Genomic DNA, 23,189 nt, shown 5'->3' on the forward strand with positions numbered 1-23,189 from the left:
TAGGCCGACCCCTACCCCGCCTTCCTTCCACAACAGACTGATACACTCTTGAAGTCATTCTGTTTTGCTCCATTCTCTCTACATGTCCGAACCACCTCAACAACCCTTCCTCAGCCCTGTGGACAACAGTTTTGGTAATCCCGCACCTCCTCCTAACTTCCAAACTACGAATTCTCTGCATTATATTCACACCACAAAGGTGTTAATATGCTAACCAAAAAAAAGACCACAAATATTGAAGAGGTTGAGAAGTTGTTGCTGGTGTGGATCAAGGATAAAGAGATTGCAGGTGATAGTGTTTCAGAGACGATTATTTTTGCCAAAAGGCAAGGAAGTTGCATGCTGATCTGGTACAGAAAACTCCTGGAACCAGTGCTGATAGTGAATTTAAGGCCAGCAGAGGCTGGTTTGACAGATTTAAGAAGCGTAGTGGCATACACAATGTTGTAAGACATGGTGAGGCAGCCAGTTCAGACAAACAGGCGGCTGAGAGGTTTGTACAGGAATTTAAGGGGTACATAGACAGTGAAGAATTCAAACCTGAACAAGTGTTTAATTGTGACGAAACAGGCTTGTTTTGGAAGTAAATGCCAAAAAGGACCTCCAACACACAGGAGGAAAAGGCACTTCATATACCCACCATTAGGTATTTTATAGACATTGTTGCTGAATTGTGTGTGCCAAGGTGCTGGTCGCTGTTATCACAACATTGTATTATCGAAGAACTGCTTTTCTGGACAAGTCATTTAGCTGGTCATAACTATGTGAATTACTTGTTTAATTTTTTTAAATACTCAACAATACAGGGATGTCATAGCTAACACTGGTGTCAAGTTTAAAGATATAATGAAGGTTAGTTTATATATGGAAGTCGAGGTCATTTTCTATAATACCTAGATTATCTAAGTAAATCCCCCAGTGGGGTACTACAGGCATCAGCACTTCCAACAATAATGTTAGTAAATCATATACATGACTTGCATGCAAGAATAAAAACTATATGAATATGACTGCAGATGATACAAAGGTCCTGTGCAAAATAAGCATTAGAAATGATTACAAATCCTAACAAGAAGACAATGATCAAACGACAAAATGGAGTCATAGGTGAATGATGAAATATAGTGTACTGTAGATACGTGCCACGAAATGGAAATAAAAAAAAAAACTATAATATATCACAAGAAAAACTTAGGCAATGCAATCAGTATTAAAGGGTATTAACACTGAGTGATGAGACCCCTGATAGAGAATCTTTTTCCGAAAGTAATAAGACCAAAAGTTCGAAATTTGATGAAAAACTTATGGAATTATGCTCTCGTGAATTTAGCGATCTCTGTAATATTTACGCATTGGCAATTTCACCCACTTTGAGCCCTATTTTGGGCCAATTCCTTTGTTCCATTCAACCAAACTCATAGCTATTTTGCTAGAACTCCTTAGATTCTATTGAATGAGTACAAGACACTGCCCATTTACCTATTTCAACCACACAAAAAAGCGATCAGAAATTACTAATTTGGCCACACAAAATTCAAGAAAGGGCAATTTCAAAATAGGGACCAGAATAAATAATGCAGACATTCGTGGCACTAACATAACATTTTCTCTGTTTATCAGTCACATCTCCAGGCCCTTCTTATATTAGGCTTGCTTTTTATTTTGAATTTTTCTTCACACACAAAACAGATGATTTACTGTTATTCAGACTACTGCATAATTGTAATAAGTGTATAAATAATATCAGCACATTCATGAATGCATATAAGACCCACCAGTGGATGTGTATTGGACATGTGAAGTGGTTTGTTTACTCTTGAACACTGTCAAAAATCTAACATTTCCACTACTTTGAGCTCAATTTCAAGCTACTTTTATTTGGTAAACCATTCAAAATCACCCCTATTTCTGTAATGTATCTTGCATTCTAACGAATGAGACCTAGAAAACGAGTCTACAACCATAAATAACATACAAATATACACTGCAAAGTCACTGTTTTAAATCCAAAACACAGTTGTAGTTTTTTTTCTCATTATGCACTGCTTGCTGCAGGTTTTTTTTTATACTGTGCACACTGACCACGCAGCCCTATTCTCTCATATGTAGGCCTACCAGCTTTCTCCTGCAAGATTTGAAGCCGCTAGAATTTTGGTGTAGTACTACGGGACTGACACTGGCTTCAAAATCATAATTTTACAGGACTGACACTAAAGGAGTTAAAGAACGGAATCTAGAAGACGTCACTAAAAATATATATCACTGAATGATCACATAAATAAGAAAATCTTATGCTACAGTGATAAACTATAAAACAGCCTTCAGATACAGTAACACTTCCCCCTTCCCATATCCATGGATTCGGTATCCACAGTTTCAGTTATCCACTGGTTACTGTGACCCAAAAATAACCCTTTTTTTTCAACAAACCGGCCATATCCCACCAAGGCAGGGTGGCTCAAAAAGAAAAATTAAAGTTTCTCTTTTTAAATTTAGTAATTAATACAGGAGAAGGGGTTACTAGGCCCATGCTCCCTCCATTTTAGTCACCTCTTACAACGCGAATGGCTTACGGAGGAAGAATTCTGTTCCACTTCCCCACAGAGATAAGAGGAAATAAACAAGAACAAGAACTAGAAAGAAAATAGAAGAAAACCCAGAGGGGTGTGTGTATATATATGCTTGTACATGTATGTGTAGTGTGACCTAAGTGTAAGTAGAAGGAGCAAGACGTACCTGAAATCTTGCATGTTTATGAGACAGAAGAAAGACACCAGCAATCCTACCATCATGTAAAACAATTACTGGCTTCCGTTTCACACTCACTTGGCAGGACGGCAGTACCTCCCTGGGTGGCTGCTGTCTACCAACCTACTACCTACAAAAAATAACCCTTAGTTTTGCTTAATATTGGTCCAAAGTTTAAAATTAGAGATGCTTGCAGTTATTCAAAGCTGTGAAGTGCTAATTCTAGACTTATTTTTCATAATTTATCAATTAAACTTTATCATAGGTTGCCGTTGCCCAGCGGTGAGAGTAGCGACTCTTATTGCTGAGGTCCAGGTAATAAACCCTGGACATTAACATAAAAAAATTATTATAGGTAGTAGGTTGGTAGACAGCAACCACTCAGGGAGGTACTACCGTCCTGCCACGTGAGTGTGAAACGAAAGCCTGTAATTGTTTTACATGATGGTAGGATTGTGGGTGTCTTCTGTCTGTCTCATAAATATGCAAGATTACAGGAATGTCTTGCTACTTCTACTTACACTTAGGTCACACTACACATACATGTACATGTTTATTTATACACACTCATCTGAGTTTTCTTTGATTTGATCTTAATAGGTCTTGGTCTTATTACTTTTCCTTTTATATCCGTAAGATAAGATAAGATAAGATTTCGTTCGGATTTTTAACCCCGGAGGATTAGCCACCCAGGATAACCCAAGAAAGTCAGTGCGTCATCGAGGACTGTCTAACTTATTTCCATTGGGGTCCTTAATCTTGTCCCCCAGGATGTGACCCACACCAGTTGACTAACACCCAAGTACCTATTTGCTGCTAGGTGAACAGGACAACAGGTGTAAGGAAACGTGTCGAATGTTTCCACCTGCCGGGAATCGAACCCGGTCCCTCCGTGTGTGAAGCGGGAGCTTTAGCCACCAGGCCACTGGGCCACGTAGGGAAGAGGAATTAGAATCTTTCCTCCGTAAGCCATGCATGTTGCAAAAGTCAACTAAAATGCCAGGAACAATGGGCTAGTAACCCCTTTTCCTGTAATAATTACTAAAAAGAATAAGAAGAAGAAAATTGTCAAAGTGGGAAGTCTGGATGTGCATACATGTTGTGCAAATGATAAGAAAGAGATGACTGTGGATGTTATGAATGAGAAGAAGCTGGATGTCCAAGCTTTAACCCTTTCAGGGTCGACAGGCCCTCTAAGAGACTTGTTCTCAGGGTCGGCCAAATTTCAAAAAAAAAAAAAAAAAAAAAAAAAAAAAAAAAAAAAAAAAAAAAAAAAAAAAAATTCTTATGAAAAGATAGAGAATCTTTTCTTGATCATAATGACACCAAAAGTATGAAATTTAATGGAAAACTTATGGAATTATGCTCTTGCGAAGTTAGCGGTCTCAACGATGTTCACGCATCGGCGATTTTGCCCACTTTGAGCCCTATTTTCGGCCAATTCCAGTGTACTTGTTGACAAAAATCATAACTATTTCGCTAGAACTTCATTTTTTCTATCGAATGAGTACAAGAAACCACCCATTTACCGATTTCAACTATCCAATACAGTGCTCAGAATTTAGCAATTTTGCCAATTTCACACAAATTTCAAAAGATGCCAATTTCCGAATAGGGTTCAGAATAAACAAGAAAGACATTCCTGGCACTAAAATAACATTTCCTCTGTTCATTAGTCACAACCCTAGGCCCCTCTTACATTCTTTTGCTTTCCACTTTGAATTTTTATCCTCACAAAAAAAATGAAGATTTACTGTTATGCAGACTACTGCATTAGTGTAGAAATGGTATAAATAATATCAGCGCACTTGTGAAAGAATATTAGACTCACCAGTTGATGTGTATTGGACTCTTGGCATGATTTGTTTACTTTTGAACATTGGTAAAAATCAAACATTTCTGCTACTTTGAGCTCATTTCAAGGCACTTTCCTTTGTAAAACCAGTCAAAACTCATCTCAATTTCTGTAATATGTCTTCCATTCTATAAAATGAGACCAGGAAAACTAGAATACAACAATAAATACCATACGAAAATACAGTGCAAAGTCGCTGTTTTAATCCAAGCACACGGTCAAAGTTTTTTTTTCTCATTACGCTGCAGGATTTTTTTTATACTGCGCACACTGACCACATAGACCCATTCTTTCATATGTAGGCCTACCAGCTTTCTCTCACTAGATTTGAGGGCGCTAGAATTTAGGCGTACTAGTACGTCAAAAACCTTGGCTCATTAGCCGTACTAGTACAGCTGAAACCCTGAAAGGGTTAAGTGAAACAAAGCTGAAGGGGGTGGGAGAGTTTCAGTGGAGAGGAATAAATGGGATTAGGTCAGGGGTTTCAAAAAGAGTTAGAGCTAAAGATGGAGTAGCAATAATATTGATGGATAAGTTATGGCAGGAAAAGAGGGACTACAAATGTATTAATTCAAGGATTATGTGGAGTAAAATAAAGGTTGGATGTGAAAAGTGGGTTATAGTAAGTGTATATGCACCTGGAGAAGAGAGAAGTGTAGAAGAGAGAGAGAGATTTTGGGAAATGTTGAGTGAATGCGTGGGGAGTTTTGAATCAAGTGTGAGAGTAATGGTGGTTGGGGATTCAATGCTAAAGTGGGCAAAAATGATGTGGAGGGAGTAGTAGGTAAATTTGGGGTGCCAGGGGTAAATAAAAATGGGGAGCCTTTAATTGAGCTATGTTGTATAAAGAGGTTTGGTAATAAGTAATACATATTTTATGAAGAAGAGGATAAATAAATTTACAAGGCATGATATAGCATGTAATGAAAGAAGTTTATTAGATTATGTATTGGAGGATAAAAGGTTGATGGGTAGGCTCCAGCATGTACACGTTTATAGAGGGGTAACTGATATATCGGATCATTATTTAGTTGTATCTACAGTTAGAGTACGAGGAAGATGGGAAAAGAGGAAAATGGCAACAACAAGCAAGAGGGAGGTGAAAGTGCATAAACTAAGGGAGGAGGAAGTTTGGGTGAGATATAAGCAACTATTGGCAGGAAGGTGGGCTGGTGCAAGTATGAGTAGTGGGGAGGTTGAAGAGGGTTGGAATAGTTTTAAAAATGCAGTATTAGAATGTGGGGCAGAAGTTTGTGGTTATAGGAGAGTGAGTGCAGGAGGAATAAGGAGTGATTGGTGGAATGATAAAGTAAAGGGTGTGATAAAAGAGAAAAAATTAGCTTATGAGAGGTTTTTACAAAGCAGAAGTGTTATAAGAAGAGTAGAGTATATGGAGAGTAAAAGAAAGGTGAAGAGAGTGGTGAGAGAGTGCAAAAGGAGAGCAGATGATAGAGTGGGAGAGGCACTGTCAAGAAATTTTAAAGAAAATAAGAAAAATTTTTGGAGTTAAACAAGTTAAGAAAGCCTAGAGAACGAATGGATTTGTTAGTTAAAAACAGAGTAGGGGAGTTAGTAGATGGGGAGATGGAGGTTTTGGGTAGATGGCGAGAATATTTTGAAGAACTTTTAAGTGTCGACGCAGAAAGGGAAGCGGTAATTTCATGCACTGGCTAGGGAGGTATACCATCTTTTAGGAGTGAAGAAGAACAGGATGTGAGTGTGGGAGAGGTGCATGAGACATTACGTAGAATGAAAGGGGCTAAAGCAACTGGAACTGACGGGATCATGACAGAAATGTTAAAAGCAGGGGGGATATAGTGTTGGAGTGGTTGGTATTTTTGTTTAATAAATGTATGAAAGAGGGTAAGGTACCTAGGGATTGGCAGAGAGCATGTATAGTCCCTTTATATAAAGGGAAGGGGGACAAAAGAGATTGTACAAATTATAGAGGAATGAGTTTACTGAGTATACCAGGAAAAATGTATGGTAGGGTTATAATTGAAGGAATTAGAGGTAAGACAGAATGCAGGATTGCGGATGAGCAAGGAGGTTTCAGAGTGGGTAGGGGATGTGTAGATCAAGTGTTTACATTGAGGCATATATGTGAACAGTATTTAGATAAAGGTAGGGAAGTTTTTCTTGCATTTATGGATTTAGAAAAGGCATATGATAGAGTGGATAGGAGAGCAATGTGGCATATGTTGCAAGTACAGTGGACCCCCGGTTAACGATATTTTTTCACTCCATAAGTATGTTCAGGTGCCAGTACTGACCGAATTTATTCCCATAAGGAATATTGTGAAGTAGATTATTCCTTTCAGACCCCCAAACATACACGTACAAACGCACTTACATAAATACACTTACATAATTGGTCGCATTTGGAGGTAATCGTTATGCGGGGGTCCACTGTATATGGAATAGGTGGTAAGTTACTACATGCTGTAAAGAGTTTTTATGAGGATAGTGAGGCTCAGGTTAGGGTGTGTAGAAGAGAGGGAGACTACTTCCCAGTAAAAGTAGGTCTTAGACAGGGATGTGTAGTGTCACCATGGTTGTTTAATATATTTATAGATGGGGTTGTAAAAGAAGTAAATGCTAGGGTGTTCGGGAGAGGGGTGGAATTAAATTATTGGGAATCAAATACAAAATGTGAATTGACAGAGCTGCTTTTTGCTGATGATGCTGTGCTCATGGGAGATTCTAAAGAAAAATTGCAAAGGTTAGTGGATGAGTTTGGGAGTGTGTGTAAAGGTAGAAATTTGAAAGTGAACATAGAAAAGAGGAAGGTGATGAGGGTATCAAATGATTTAGATAAAAAAAAATTGGATATCAAATTGGGGAGGAGGAGTATGGAAGAAGTGAATGTTTTCAGATACTTGGGAGTCGATGTGTCAGCGAATGGATTTATGAAGGATGAGGTTAATCATAGAATTGATGAGGGAAAAAAGGTGAGTGGTGAGTTGAGGTATATGTGGAGACAAAAAAAGTTATCTATGGAGGCAAAGAAGGGAATGTATGAAAGTATAGTAGTACCAACACTCTTATATGAGTGTGAAGCTTGGGTGGTAAATGCAGCAGCGAGGAGGCAGTTGGAGGCAGTGGAGATGTCCTGTCTAAGGGCAATGTGTGGTGTAAATATTATGCAGAAAATTCAGAGTGTGGAAATTAGGAGAAGGTGTGGAGTTAATAAAAGTATTAGTCAAGAGGGCTGAAGAGGGGTTGTTGAGGTTGTGTGGTCATTTAGAGAAAATGGATCAAAGTAGAATGACATGGAGAGCGTATAAATCTGTAGGGGAAGGAAGGCGGAGTAGGGGTCGTCCTCGAAAGGGTTGGAGGGAGGGGGTAAAGGAGGTTTTGTTGGCAAGGGGCTTGGACTTCCAGCATGTGTGCATGAGCATGTTAGATAGGAGTGAATGGAGACGAATGGTATTTGGGACGTGACGATCTGTTGGAGTGTGAGCAGGGTAATATATAGTGAAGGGATTGAGGGAAACCGGTTATTTTTTATATAGCCGAACTTGAGTCCTGGAAATGGGAAGTACAATGCCTGCACTCTAAAGGAGGGGTTCGGGATATGAGAAGTTTGGAGGGATATGTTTGTGTATCTTTATACGTATATGCTTCTAAACTGCTGTGTTCTGAGCACCTTTGCAAAAACAGTGATTATGTGTGAGTGAGGTGAAAGTGTTGAATGATGATGAAAGTATTTTCTTTTTGGGGATTTTCTTTCTTTTTTGGGTCACCCTGCCTCGGTGGGAGACGGCCGACTTGTTGAAAAAAAAAGTATGTAAAAAAAAAAAAAATGACTTATATATAGGGTTCACTACTATCCAGGGTGTCAGGTATCCCCAGTAGACCTTGGAAGGTATCCCCCAGGGATACCAGGGGAATACTCTATATGCTAAGGAAAATGATAAAAAAATAAAATAGGTAGTAGCGGTAAAATGACCACACCTAAAAAACACATGAACATGCTAAGAGAGTTGTGAAGATGAGCAACCAAATCAAGATCTTCCAGGGCTAAAAAGAAAAAGAAAAACAAACGTTATGAAGGAAGGTTGAAACATCAGATATGATACAATTGGTGGATAAAAAAAAAAGACAATTACTACAGACAACATCATAAAAGAACAGAGAAAATTTTGTGATTCCATCGACTAAGAGAAGAGGAAACCAGAGTTGTAAACTATAAAACAAAGGTGCTGAAACACACTAGCAATTTCTTCGTAACAAAATGATAGAATAAAATAATTGCTTAGAAGAAAAATAATGAATGCTACAAATAACAGAATTTAAAACAAAATTATACTGTTGTTTAAATACTAAAGATGAAACAGCAATAGTACAGTATTACTTTTGTAGATATATAAAAGTAATTACTATATAATGATACTACAGAGTAGAATATAGATAAGTTACTTACAATAGTACAGTATTACTTTTGTAGATATATAAAAGTAATTACTATATAATGATACTACAGAGTAGAATATAGATAAGTTACTTACAATAGTACAGTATTACTTTTGTAGATATATAAAAGTAATTACTATATAATGATACTACAGAGTAGAATATAGATAAGTTACTTACAATGCAGATGCAGGAAAAGAAGTGCAGAAAAGTGTGCACCACAATAGTGAGCTGCCTCAGCTACCTGAAGGTAATTCACCTCTAGCCACAAGTTTCTTTCCCATGGAGTCACTGTGCTTCTGTCAAATACAAAACAAAAATTAAATGTTAATAACAAAATTTAGTTTGATTGTTGACAACTCATTAACAAGCAAAGTCAATGTAAGTTACTATATACGTTGCCAACTATGTGCTTCAGTAAAACAATATAACACTGTGTTTACAATAATTCACAACATAATGATTAAGAACTGATAAAAATGTTGTGTAAAGTTTGCTCTCTAAAGTGTGGTTTATACCACAGTGGTGACTTATCATAATAATATGCTTCACTTCTCTTAACCCGTAAATGGTCCATACGTATATATATGTTCTTACTGCTAGTGCCCCAAACGTAAATATACATTTTATTTTTCCTGCCTCCAAATCTGGCACGACTGGGCTGAGATGCCTGGTCAGCATAGAATGGGACTTAACACTCGGTGTGCAACATATTAAAGAAATCTGGGACCACTTAATACCTTGTAGGAGCAGCAGTTATATTGAGCACCAGCTGGAGCAAACACCAAGGATTCACTTATGTAATGTCATATTAACACTCCCCTTTTAAGAGGAAAGTAATGTTAACCCCAAGTTTAGGAACTGTCTATCTGTCTCTGTCTATCTCACAGGTACACACAAATACAATTAGACATAGTGTAAATTACCTAGGATAGCCTAAAAAATCCAAAGTGCTATACTGCACTTGTAGATATAATCCATAAGAATACCTGTTGGTTCACAGTGGCTTTCTCTGAGACAGAGACAAAAGCAGAGAGATGGAAAGAGACAAGCAGACAGAGAGATAGATAATCAGAGATACGAGCTCATCAAATGTCATCCCTTATCTCTGCACCCTTGCTGGCACCTATCAAATGTCATAGCTTATCTCCTCTTATCTCTGCACTATCTTGTCTTATCTCTGCACCCTCGCTGGGGTCCATCAAATGTCATCTCATATCTGATCTTAGCACTGCCCTCCCGAATGCTTGTCACTGAACACTTGTCTTACATATTGCTTCAAGGGAATTTCTTCCTTCTTCCTTCTGCTTCTTCTATACTCTTGTGTATCCAAAACATTGCTGGGACATATAAATACTTTGCATATATTCCTAGACAACAGTAAATGACCACCTGTCCACCTGTCAATGTGTTTGTGACATTTTGAGTATAATTTCAGTACCTAATATCAGTGTCAGAATGAAGATTGGTTATGAAATGACAAGAACTACAATAAATTGTAATTATCAGAACATAAAAATTCTTCTTCTTCTTTCAACACACCGGCCGTATCCCACAGAGGCAGGGTGGCTCAAAAGGAGAAACGAAAGTTTCTCCTTTTATATTTAGTAATATGTACAGGAGAAGGGGTTACTAGCCCCTTGCTCCTGGCATTTTAGTCGCCTCTTACGACACGCATGGCTTACGGAGGAAGAATTCTGTTCCACTTCCCCATGGAGGAACATAAAAATTATATAAAATAATATAAAATTGAGAAAAAATGGTATAACGGCAAAACTTCTGCAAGCGGCAGGACTCTATGTTGCCGTCAGGTGAGCATTAAGTGCCAACGTCGCAGCCTCATATCTCAGTAAGTACTGACCGTAATTTTTTTTAATCCTATAACACTTAGAAAAATGTGCTCTTTATTTTTATTAACCCTTAAACGGTCCAAACGTATATATACGTTCACGTGCGTAGCGCCCCAAACGTATATATACGTTTTCTTTATCATTCATTCAACATTGCCATGATAAGCCTGAGTCACCTAGACATGAGAGAATGGGTGTGCGCACTCACTGTGCGCCATATTAAAATAATTGGGGATGCCTGGGTACCATATGCTCTTTTTTGCTATTAAAAAAAAACATTTTTTTCCTCTCAAAAAATTTGGGGCGCTACACACGTGGACGTATATATACGTTTGGACCATTTAAGGGTTAAAAAAAAAATTATTTTAGTTTTCAAAATATTCGGGGCACTGGGGTAGTGAACGTATATACACGTTTGGACCGTTTACAGGTTAAACACTAGCAGTCTTGCTGCTATTAAAACTAATTTTATATTGATCTTTTTAACCCGTCACATATTCAATTATCACACATTTACTAACCTCCCCATCAACATTATTTGAAATTTATGTATTTCCTAATTACTACAGTATTCTTAACCTTTCTACATTCCTATACAGTGGAACTTTGGTTTTCGTCTTTAATTCATTCCAGGAAATCTGACAAAAACCGAATTCAATGAAAACTGAAGCAATATTTCCCATAAGAAATAATGTAAATCCAATTAATCCATTCCAGACACCCAAAAATATTAACAAAAAATACATTTTATAGAGAATAACTATAGTTTTACATACAGAAAACAATGAGAAATAAATATAAAGGACTAATGAAATGGATAAATGAACATTTAACAAAACTTATACCTTTATTGAAGACTCTTGTTGGTGTATGGAAGACGGCGAGGAGAGGACAGGGAGGAGAGGTTATTGTTTGGAAGGGGAATCCCCTTCCATAAGGACTTCAGGTATCAAGGCCCTATTCGGGGTTACTTCCCTTCTATTGTATGTTTGGTTGTAAGTATAATTACTATGTGCTATTATCTTATTTAGTTTTAATTAGTTACTACGTATTGCGATTAGTTTGCCTGAAATGCCTCGGCATGATAGTGGCTATCTTTGTATTTAGCAAATCAAAATTGTAATTACACATTGTAACCTTTACAAAGAAATAAACTTATTATTATTATTATTATTATTATTATTATTATTATTGTTATTATTTGTCTTTTACTGACACTAGGACCAGCTGAGAGTCACTGTACCTCTGTCGAACAAACAATCTGTCCAGAGAGGTCTGTTTCTGGCATCTCTTTAATATCTGCCTAAAATGGGACAAAGTATTGTCACTGAACATGTTGCAGACACAGCTTGCAACAGCTTTTTTAGTGTGATATTTCTCCACAAAACTTTGCAACTCACTCCACTTTGCACACTTGTCCTTAATCACTGAAGAAGGCATATTCTCCTCTCTCTCTTCCTCCTCCTCTGAAGCAATTCTATTGTATTCCTCGGAACTTTCTTTGGCCCCATGGTGGCTTATTTAGCAGTAGCACTCGATAAACAAGCACATAAAACAATGGATTATTATGAAATGTTTCATATGAAAGCGCAGGGTATTGTTCAATTGACGAGAATCAAAGCCAGATTGACTCAGAACATGTGCGTGGGATGCTTTGTGTGGGTGCAGACAGGTGGATACGTTTGATAAGGCATCCGGTGAAAATCGAGGTGATGAACAAAAACTGGGACAAAATTTTGATGAAAAAAAAGTCCTCGAAAACTGAATTCGACAAAAACCAGAGCAAACGAAAACCAAGGTTCCACTGTACTATAATGCACTTTTAAATTTTTTTATTTGCATTCAATGAACAGCTTTTTATTATTATTCCATGCCCATGAAACCTATTACAATATTCCTCTGAAATATTAAGTTTATTCCTCCAGTGAAGAATGCTGACTGATCCTGCAGTATTAATATTTACTTACCTCACCTCTATCTTAATATGGCACAATAAGAAATTGTATATCACAATTTAAAGAAAATTACTAACGTAATTTAATAAATACAGTGGATCCCCGCTTTACGATCACCTCCCAATGCGATCAATTATGTAAGTGTATTTATGCAAGTGCGTTTGTACGTGTATGTTTGGGGGTCTGAAATGGACTAATCTAATTCACAATATTCGTTATGGGAACAAATTCATTCAGTAATGGCACCTGAATATACTTCTGGAATGAAATAATATCGTAAACTGGGGGTCCACTGTATATTACAGCCTCTCCTCACTTTACAATGGAGTTCTGTTTCTAAGAAGACGTCAGCAAATGAATTCATCGCTAATCAGGGAATCTGTGTCAACCATCTTTGATAATGCTTTAATGTCAGCTTTGTACCATTTGTAACATTTTTAGTATATTTAAATGTTTATACAGTAATGTACTGTATATTGTAATAAACAGAATAGAGGAAATCAGCTCTAATATACATTATTTAGGTATGCATACTGGTCAGAGCCCTCATCGTAAGTCTGAGTCGTCAGTAAATGAGTATTTCGCTAAGTAGAGAGAGGCTGTATTGCATTTAGCTTGGATATGGTAAATAAAAAGCAGGTGCGAACACATTCACATAGAGTGTCCCTTACTCTATGAAGCAGATGTGTTGCAGACCCATGGCATCAGGCACCTGTACTCACCTCACTCACACAATCAACATTTAATTTCACACATTAATAATCTTTCAAAACATTTTGCCAGATGTGATGATGCAGAGTGAATGTATATCACACACATACAGAACTAACAATAGAAAAAGGACATTACAATATTGTGAATTTTTAGAAAAAGAACCCACAAAAAATATGAAGGAAACTAGTACTTATTTACTATTGTAAATTAGTACCATACTGTACTTCTTAACAATTTACAAAATAGAAGAACAATTTAGATACAAAACCAAAACTATTACTCTTACCTGTGAGAAAAAGACTTGTCTGGTGTTTGAGCACGAAGATAATCAATAACACTGAGTAAGACCTGAAGACCAGCCTTGTTGATGCACATATTCTTACCTGATAATATATAAAACATTAAATATGACATGTAATTTTAAACTTTGCATGGGCATTAATTTTCTAAGCAAAAATGACAAATGCAGTACAGGTTGACCATCATTAATCCAGCATCATCCGGACCTGAAGGATGTCAGATTAGTGATTTTGCTGGATTACAGAGTGGTTAGGTTAGAATACACTTAACTGAATGGCGATATTTACGCATCGGCAATTTTACCCAATTTATGCCCGTTCCATTGTTTCAATGTACCAAACTCAGATATTTTGCTAGTAAACCTTCTATTCTATTGAATGAGTGCAAGACACTGCCCATTTACCTATTTTAACCATAAACAGTCCAAACGTATATATACATTCTCTCACATAGCGCCCTGATTTTTTTGAGATTTTTTTTTTTTTTTTTTTTAAGGAAAAAAGAGCATATGGTACCCGGGCATCCCCAATTTTTTTCATATGGCTCACAGTGAGTGCGCACACCCATTCTTTCATGTCTAGGCGACTCAGGCTTATCATGGCAATGTTGAATGAATGAATGACAAAGGAAACGTATATATACGTTTGGGGCACTATGCGAGAGAACGTATATATACGTGGGGACCGTTTAAGGGTTAATTACCTAATGAAATGGCCAGAAACTGGTAATTCAGCAAATTTCAAGAGATGCCAATTTCAAACTGGGTCCAGAATAAACAATGCAGATATTCCTGGCACTAAAATAACATTTTCTCTGTTCATTAGTCATGTCTCCAGGCCTCTATTATATTACACTTGCTTTCCATTTTTAATTTCTATTCACACAAAAAACATGATTTACTGTTATGTACACTACTGCATTGTAATAATTGTATAAATAATGTCAACCTATTCATGACTGCATATTAGGCCGGCCAGTTGGACACGTATTGGAAGGTGACATCATTTGTTTACTCTTGAACATCAGCAAAAATCGAATATTTCCGCTACTTTCAGCTCAATTTTAAGGTACATGTACTTTCTGTCGTGAAACCAATCAAAATCATATATATTTCTGTAGTGTATCTTCAATTCTATCAAAAGAGACCTTAAAAACGAGAATACAACCATAAAACCCATACAAAAATACACAGCAATGTCACTGTTTTACAACAAAAACACAGTAGTAATTTTTTTTTATAATTTTGTATTGCATGCTGTAGGATTTTTATATATAGTGCACACTTACCACATAGACCTATAATCTTATATGTAGGCCCAAATTTACCGGTCACAGTTTATCTGAGTGAGCTGAGCCCATGGCGACTGACAGTGGCTTCAAAGCCATCTTATCTTTTATGGACAATGTACAGTGTATGTGCTTACACAATGAGAAGCATTTCTTTTATTCATTGGAACCATAGCTAGGGCTAAAAGTGAACAGGTTAAAACAATAAATGGAAAAAATAAATTGAAATGAATAATGTACCAAGTAGCACCACTAAACAGTAGCAGCAGGTTGGTGTGGCGACCCTGGAAATTTGAAATTGTGCTAGCCAAAATTAGTGCCGGATTACTGATGGAACCAGATTACTGACTGCCAAATTCGTGATGGCTGACCTGAATACATTTTTTTTAAACTGGCTGTCTCCCACTGAGGGAAGGTGATCTGGCAAACAAGAAAACACTCTCACTATAACTTATTCAATCACTGTTTTGCCAGAAGTGTGCTGATTTCACAACTGAGATAACCCTCCACACCACAACAGCCCCCCCCTTCCTACCTTCAGAGTGTAGGCACTCTATTTCCCACCCCATGACTCGAGTATGGCTAATTTGTTTCCCTGAATCCATTAATAAATGGTGCCATAATCATGTACCAATAGGTCAAATCATTAAAAAAAAAAACACTTGCCTCAACTCACTCCAATCTAACATGTTCACATAAGCCTGCTGGATGTTCAAGTTGCTAGCACTTAAAACCTCCTTTACCCACTCCCTTCAACTTTTTGTAGAATGACCCCATCCCTCCATCCATTCACCCAATTTATAGACCCTATAATTCATCCTATTTTTCTCCATTCTCTATAGATATCCACACCATCTCAATAAACCCTCCTCAACCCTATGAATAATAATTTTTGTAACTCCAAACCTCTTCCTAATCTCCAAACTCTGCATAATATTTACACCACACATTGGCCTCAAACACCAGTGTCAGTAAGTCATTCAGTGTTCTCGGTGCTTCAAGAACACAAGTGTCAGTATGTCATTCTGTGTTCTCTGATGCTTCAAGAACACAAGTGTCAGTATGTCATTCAGTGTTCTCTGATGCTTCAAGAACACAAGTGTCAGTATGTCATTCTGTGTTCTCTGATGCTTCAAGAACACAAGTGTCAGTATGTCATTCAGTGTTCTCTGATGCTTCAAGAACACAAGTGTCAGTAAGTCATTCTGTGTTCTCTGATGCTTCAAGAACACCAGTGTATGTCATTCAGTGTTCTCTGATGCTTCAAGAACACCAGTGTCAGTAAGCCAGTCAGTGTTCTCTGATGCTTCAAGAACACCAGTGTCAGTAAGTCAGTCAGTGTTCTCTGATGCTTCAAGAACACCAGTGTCAGTAAGTCAATCAGGATTCTCTGGTGCTTCAAGAACACCAGTGTCAGTAAGCCATTCAATATTCACTGGTGCCTCAAGAACACCAGTGTCAGTAAGCCATTCAATGTTCACTGGTGCTTCAAGAACACCAGTGTCAGTAAGTCATTCAATGTTCACTGGTGCTTCAAGAACACCAGTGTCAGTAAGTCATTCAATGTTCACTGGTGCTTCAAGAACACCAGTGTCAGTAAGTCATTCAATGTCCACTGGTGCTTCAAGAACACCAGTGTCAGTAAGTCATTCAGTGTTCACTGGTGCTTCAAGAACACCAGTGTCAGTAAGTCATTCAATGTTCACTGGTGCTTCAAGAACACCAGTGTCAGTAAGTCATTCAATGTCCACTGGTGCTTCAAGAACACCAGTGTCAGTAAGTCATTCAGTGTTCACTGGTGCTTCAAGAACACCAGTGTCAGTAAGTCATTCAATGTTCACTGGTGCTTCAAGAACACCAGTGTCAGTAAGTCATTCAATGTCCACTGGTGCTTCAAGAACACCAGTGTCAGTAAGTCATTCAGTGTTCACTGGTGCTTCAAGAACACCAGTGTTTTACTTGTTACTACTTTATTTTTTAAGATATTATTTCCATCTCTCACATTCCTGTAAAGTAATTCTACTTTTGTAAATACTGTATAATGCATAAATGTGTTTGTGCAATGCTCACTGTTTGTCCTCGAGCCTGAAGCAGCTTTGACAGTCCTGACGTGATCTTCAAAGAATGCTGCAAACTGCCTTGATAAAACTTCCCTTCGATTGATGGAGTCTGTTCTAAGAGCTGAGTGTATGATGAAAGGCAGCATAAAAGCACTGAACTCAGGCTGCAAAATTAAGATAAAACAGTGTATAACTGATGTATAACATCAAAAAAATTCACACGCAGACAGATTAAAAAGCACAAAAAATTATTAAAGTAATTAAAAAATTTAATAAGTCTGTTGAGTATACCTGGTAAAGTGTATGACAGATTTGATATTGAAAGAATTAAGAATAAGGAGGAGAGTAGGATAACAGATGAAAAAGGAGGCTTCAGGAAAGATAGTGGGTGTGTAGATCAAGTGTTTTACAGTGAAACATATAGGTGAACATTATTTAGATAAGGCTAAAGAGGTTTTTGTGGCATTTATGGATTTGGAAAAGGCATATGACAGGGTGGATAGGGGGCAATGTGACAGATGTTGCAGGTGTATAGTATAGGAGGTAGGGTACTGAAAGCAGTGAAGAGTTTTTACGAGGATAGTGAGGCTCAGGTTAGAGTATGTAGGAAAGAGGGAGATTATTTCCCAGTAAAAGTAGACCTTAGACAAGGATGCATGACGTCACCATGGTTGTTTAATTTATCAATAGATGGGGTTGTAAGAGAAGTGAATGCTCAGGCATTGGCAAGAGGTGTGGGGGTTAAAACATAAAGAATCAAACACAAAGTTGGAGTTGTCACAGTTGCTTTTTGCTGATGACACTGTGCTTTTGGGAGAGACTGAAGAGAAATTGCAGAGGTTGGTGGATGAATTTGGTAGGGTTAGAAAAAGAAGAAAATTAAAAATGAATATAGGAAAGAATAAAGCTATGAGGATAACAAAAAGATTAGGTGATGAAAGATTGGATATCAGATTGGAGGGAGAGAGTATGGAGGAGGTGAATGCATTCAGATATTGGGGAGTGGACGTGTCAGCAGATGGGTCTATGAAAGATGAGGTGCATCATAGAATTGATGAGGGAAAAAGAGTGAACGGTGCACTTAGGAGTCTGTGGAGACAATGAACTTTGTCCTTGGAAGCAAAGAGGGGAATGTATGAGAGTATGGTTTTACCAACACTTTTATACGGGTGTGAAGCATGGGTGATGAATGTTGCAGCGAGAAGGCTGGAGGCAGTGGAGATGTCATGTCTGAGGGAAATGTGTGGTGTGAGCATAATGCAGAGAATTCATAGTTTGAAAGTTAGGAGGAGGTGCGGGATTGCCAAAACTGTTGTCCAGAGGGCTGAGGAAGGGTCGTTGAGGTGGTTCAGACATGCAGAGAGAATGGACTGAAACAGAATGACTTCAAGAGTGTATAAATCTGTAGTGGAGGGAAGGCGGGGTAGGGGTTGCACTAGGAAAGGTTGAAGGGAGGGGGTAAAGGAGGTTTTGTGTGCGAGGGGCTTGGACTTCCTGCAAGCATGCATGAGCACATTTGATAGGAGTGAATGGAGACAAATGGTTTTTAATACTTGACATGCTGTTGAAGTGTGAGCAAAGTAATATTTATGAAGGGATTCAGGGAAACCTGTAGGCCGGACTTGAGTCCTGGAGATGGGAAGTACAGTGCCTGCACTCTGAAGGAGGGGTGTTAATGCTGCAGTTTCATAAACTGTAGTGTAAAGCACCCCTCTGGCAAGACAGTGATGGAGGGAATGATGATGAAAGGTTTTCTTTATCGGGCCACCCTGCCTTGGTGGGAATCGGCCGATGTGTTAACAAAAAGTAATAAAAAAAAATTTAAATTGCCAAAAGGCATTCACAATATGGTGCAATATAATCTATGTAGCACAAGTACAACAGAAAGGGAAGGATATGTATATATCTGTGGTTTATGTCAAGTTAACATAAAAAACAACAAGACAATACAGTAGGTCCACACTTTACGGCGTTTTTGCCTTATGGCATTCTGCTAATACGGACATTTCAAATTATGACCAAAACTCGCCATACAGCTCTCCCCGGCTGACTTTCTACTACAGTCGTCGTGCCCCACCCAGTCTGCTTAGCACCGCATCTCTCCATTATGTCAGGAAACTTTTCAAAATCTCAAGTGTTTTAAAGTTATTTCATGTTTTATATATATTCTGATAATTATACTTATGTGTACCTGTACCTAAGTAAATTTACATACTGTGCTGGTGTGCAGGTACACATTAACCCTTGTAATGTCCAAACGCAGATTTACGTTGGCTCGCGTAGCATTCCGAACGTAGCTCTACGTTTGGACAACTGGAGGGTTAAAATCACTAAGAGTGAATTGAGGACTACATATTAATAATGATAATAATAATAATACACAATAATAATCACCTTGAGGCACATTAAATGTCGTATATTCCATTAATATAAACATTTTCATTAACCCATCTACGATATTTTTTTTCAAAATTATATCATAAACATGCTAAAGAACATATAAACATGATAAATACACTCCACAGCAGAGATGTTACGTTTAAAGATGTTACGCGTAGAGATGTTATGTGTAGATGAACGTGTATCAGCCATAAACAGACGTGTTCATCAGCTTGTTTACATCCTCTGCGCCTCTCTCCTCTCTCACTTACTCATTCTCTCTCTCTCGTTTATTCGTTTTACCTCGTTTACTCACTTCTCACACTACATTAAGACTACAAATATTTTAAGGTAAGTAATGAGTGTACTGTATATGCACTGTATCGCTCTGGGATGCTTTAAATGTCAATGTACTATTTGCAAAGACAAATACATAAATAAATAAATAGCATATTACATGTGGGTGGCCTGGTCTGGCTGGCTACCATACCTCTCATACCTGACTTCCTACAAATAAATACTACTCACCTCTCACCCTACATTAAGACTACAAATATTTTAAGATAAGTAACAAATGTACTGTACAGTGGACCCACGCGTATTCGCAGTTCCGAATTCGTGGCTTCAGTAATTCGTGGATTTCTCCTTAGAACCTAACTTGTGATTGTTCGTGGAAATCCCTGCAAATTCATGGAATTCTTTTTGGCTTTTTTGTGGCAATATATAATTTTTTAAGTGTTTTAATGCTAAATATTAAGAAAAATATAATAATTTTGTAACATAAATATTAATGTAAATTCAGCAAAATTTCCATATAAAATATAACACTTTTACTAAATTAAACAACAGTGGACCCCCGGTTTGCCATGCTATCGGTATCCAATAAATCCGGTAACCGATGCATTATATTGCCAAAAATTTGCCTCGGTTCCCGTTACAAAACCCGGTATGCGATGCGATTCGTACGAGACGTGTCCATGTGTGGCCTGAACTTCCCCATGTGTACCAGTGTTTACTAGCCAGCCAGTGTGCGTGCATCTAAGGATACATTCGGTACATTCCATATTATCCATATTATCACTGTTTTTGGTGCTTGTTTCTGCAAAATATGTCACCATGGGCCCCAAGAAAGCTTCTAGTGCCAACCCTTCAAGACCAAGGGTGCTAATGACTATTGAAATGAAGAAAGAGATAATTGCAAAGTACGAAAGTGGAGTGCGTGTGTCGGAGCTGGCCAGGTTGTATAGTAAACCTCAATCAACCATCTCTACTATAGTGAGCAGGAAAATGGCAATCAAGGAAGCTGTTCTTGCAAAAGGTGCAACTGTGATTATGAAACAGTGACTGCAAGTGTTAGAAAATGTTGAGAGACTGTTATTGGTGTGGATAAATGAAAAACAGATAGCAGGAGATAGCATCTCTCAAACGATCATTTGTGAAAAGGCTAGGCAGTTGCATGACGATTTGGTAAAGAAATTGCCTGCAACTAGTGGTGATGTGAGTGAATTTAAGGCCAGTGAAGGTTGGTTTGAAAGATTTAAGAATCGTAGTGGCATACATAGTGTGATTAGGCATGGTGAGGCTGCCAGTTCAGACCACAAAGCGGCTGAAAAATATGTGCATGAATTCATAGAGTACATAGAGGCTGAAGGATTGAAACCTGAACAAGTTTAATTGTGATGAAACAGGCCTGTTTTGGAAGAAATTGCCAAGCAGGACCTACATTACTCAGGAGGAAAAGCTACCTCAAGTCCTAATGGAGGGAGAATCCCCTTCTAAACAATAGGTTCAACACTCTCCCCTCCTCCCATCCCATCAATCATCATCATATCTTCATTAAAGGTAAGTGTCAATTATTCTATTGTTATTGTTGTTATTGTAATTATTTTATTGCATTAAACTTAATATTTCATGTTTACCTGGAGTTTACCTGGAGAGAGTTCCGGGGTCAACGCCCCCGCGGCCCGGTCTGAGACCAGGCCAAAGTTTTTTTTTTTCATACTTTTGGGGGTCTTGCATGGATTAATTTGATTTCCATTATTTCTTATGGGGAAAATTGATTCGCTTTCCTATAATTTTGGTTTACAATGAGCTCTCAGGAACGGATTAATATCGCGAACCGGGGGTCCACTGTATTACCATATTGTCCTATAAAAACGAAACAGATCACAAACAAACGGCTTGGTTGCCCATGGCTAACCAGCACCATTCTGAAATCCATTGATAAGAAACACCAATATGAAAAGCAATATAGACAGGGCTTAATACACAAAGATATTCTTAAACACTATTCATCAGTCCTCACCAAAGTAATAAAGAAAGCCAAACAACTATACTACTCCAGTAGATTCACTGACACAAGAGGAGATATAAAAAAGACCTGGAAAACACTCTCTCAGATTCTAGGGACCCACAAACTAAAAAAAACCAAGAATATTGTCCTAACTAAACCTAATGAAACACCACTGCATCCCACTGACACAGCTAACAAGATAAATGACTTCTTCTCAACCATAGGTTCTAATCTCGCCAATAAAATCCCACGTACCAATGCCCATGCCGGGGACTACCTAGATGGGAATTTCCCAAATTCCTTCTATCTTGCTCCAACTGATCCCATGGAAGTCACCGAGATTATAAAGTCACTTAAAAATAACTCAGGGAATCTGTCTCATGTCCCACCATTATTGTACAAGCGAGCGGCCCATGTCCTCTCGCATGCTATCTCATTACTTTTTAACAAGTCACTAGAAACTAGCACCTTCCCGAAACTACTCAAGACGGCAAGGGTTACACCAATACATAAAGGTGGTGACCCTACAGATTTAAACAACTATAGGCCAATATCAAACTTACAATTGCTATCCAAAATCTTTGAGAAACTCGTGCACAGGAGACTATATTCATTTATAACGGCACAAAACATACTCAACCCCTGCCAATTTGGATTCAGGAAAAATAAAAGCACTAACGATGCAATCATAAAAATGCTAGATCTGCTTTACACAGCATTGGAAAATAAGGAATATCCACTAGGAATTTTTATTGACCTAAGAAAAGCTTTTGACACAGTAGACCATGGCATCCTACTCCACAAACTTGACCATTATGGTATAAGAGGCCATGCACTTGCATATTTCAAATCTTACCTTACTAATAGGTATCAGTATGTCACCATTAAAGACACAGCATCAACAACATGGCCACTTGATACTGGAGTTCCGCAGGGAAGTGTCCTTGGTCCCCTGCTCTTCCTCATATACATCAATGATCTTCCAAACGTATCTCAACACCTGAACCCCATTCTCTTTGCTGACGACATGACTTATGTCATGTCTCACCTCAATCTTGCCACCTTCGACACCATTGTTAATGAGGAGCTGATCAAAATATCGAATTGGATGACAGCCAATAAACTTACGCTTAACACTGACAAAACCTACTACATTATGTTTGGTAGCAGAGCAGGAGATGCTCAAATTAACATTAAGCCCTTCAGGGTCCAAGACCAAAATCTGAAGTGGTGCTCCAGTGTCCAAGAAATTTTGAAAAAAAAAAAATTATTTTTTCTTACAGAATTAAAGAGCATATTTTTGTGAAGGTAATAAGACAAAAAAAAAATTTC

General features: G+C 37.9%; 1 protein-coding gene across 4 annotated transcripts in view; it reads right to left on the reverse strand.

The window, feature by feature from the left end:
• Positions 1-23,189, reverse strand: part of tefu (Serine/threonine-protein kinase tefu) — an 844,515-nt gene that overhangs the window by 285,451 nt on the left and 535,875 nt on the right. For all 4 annotated transcript variants that reach the window (XM_070083426.1, XM_070083425.1, XM_070083427.1 and 1 more), the window contains exons 36-38: positions 17,196-17,349; positions 13,825-13,921; positions 9,200-9,318 (exon numbers count right to left, since the gene is read on the reverse strand). In XM_070083426.1, coding sequence (XP_069939527.1) covers positions 9,200-9,318; positions 13,825-13,921; positions 17,196-17,349 — 370 coding nt within the window. The remainder of the gene's footprint in view (positions 1-9,199; positions 9,319-13,824; positions 13,922-17,195; positions 17,350-23,189) is intronic.

This window comes from Cherax quadricarinatus, chromosome 9 (genome assembly GCF_038502225.1).
Source record: "Cherax quadricarinatus isolate ZL_2023a chromosome 9, ASM3850222v1, whole genome shotgun sequence".
In the NCBI taxonomy this organism is placed as follows: domain Eukaryota; kingdom Metazoa; phylum Arthropoda; class Malacostraca; order Decapoda; family Parastacidae; genus Cherax; species Cherax quadricarinatus.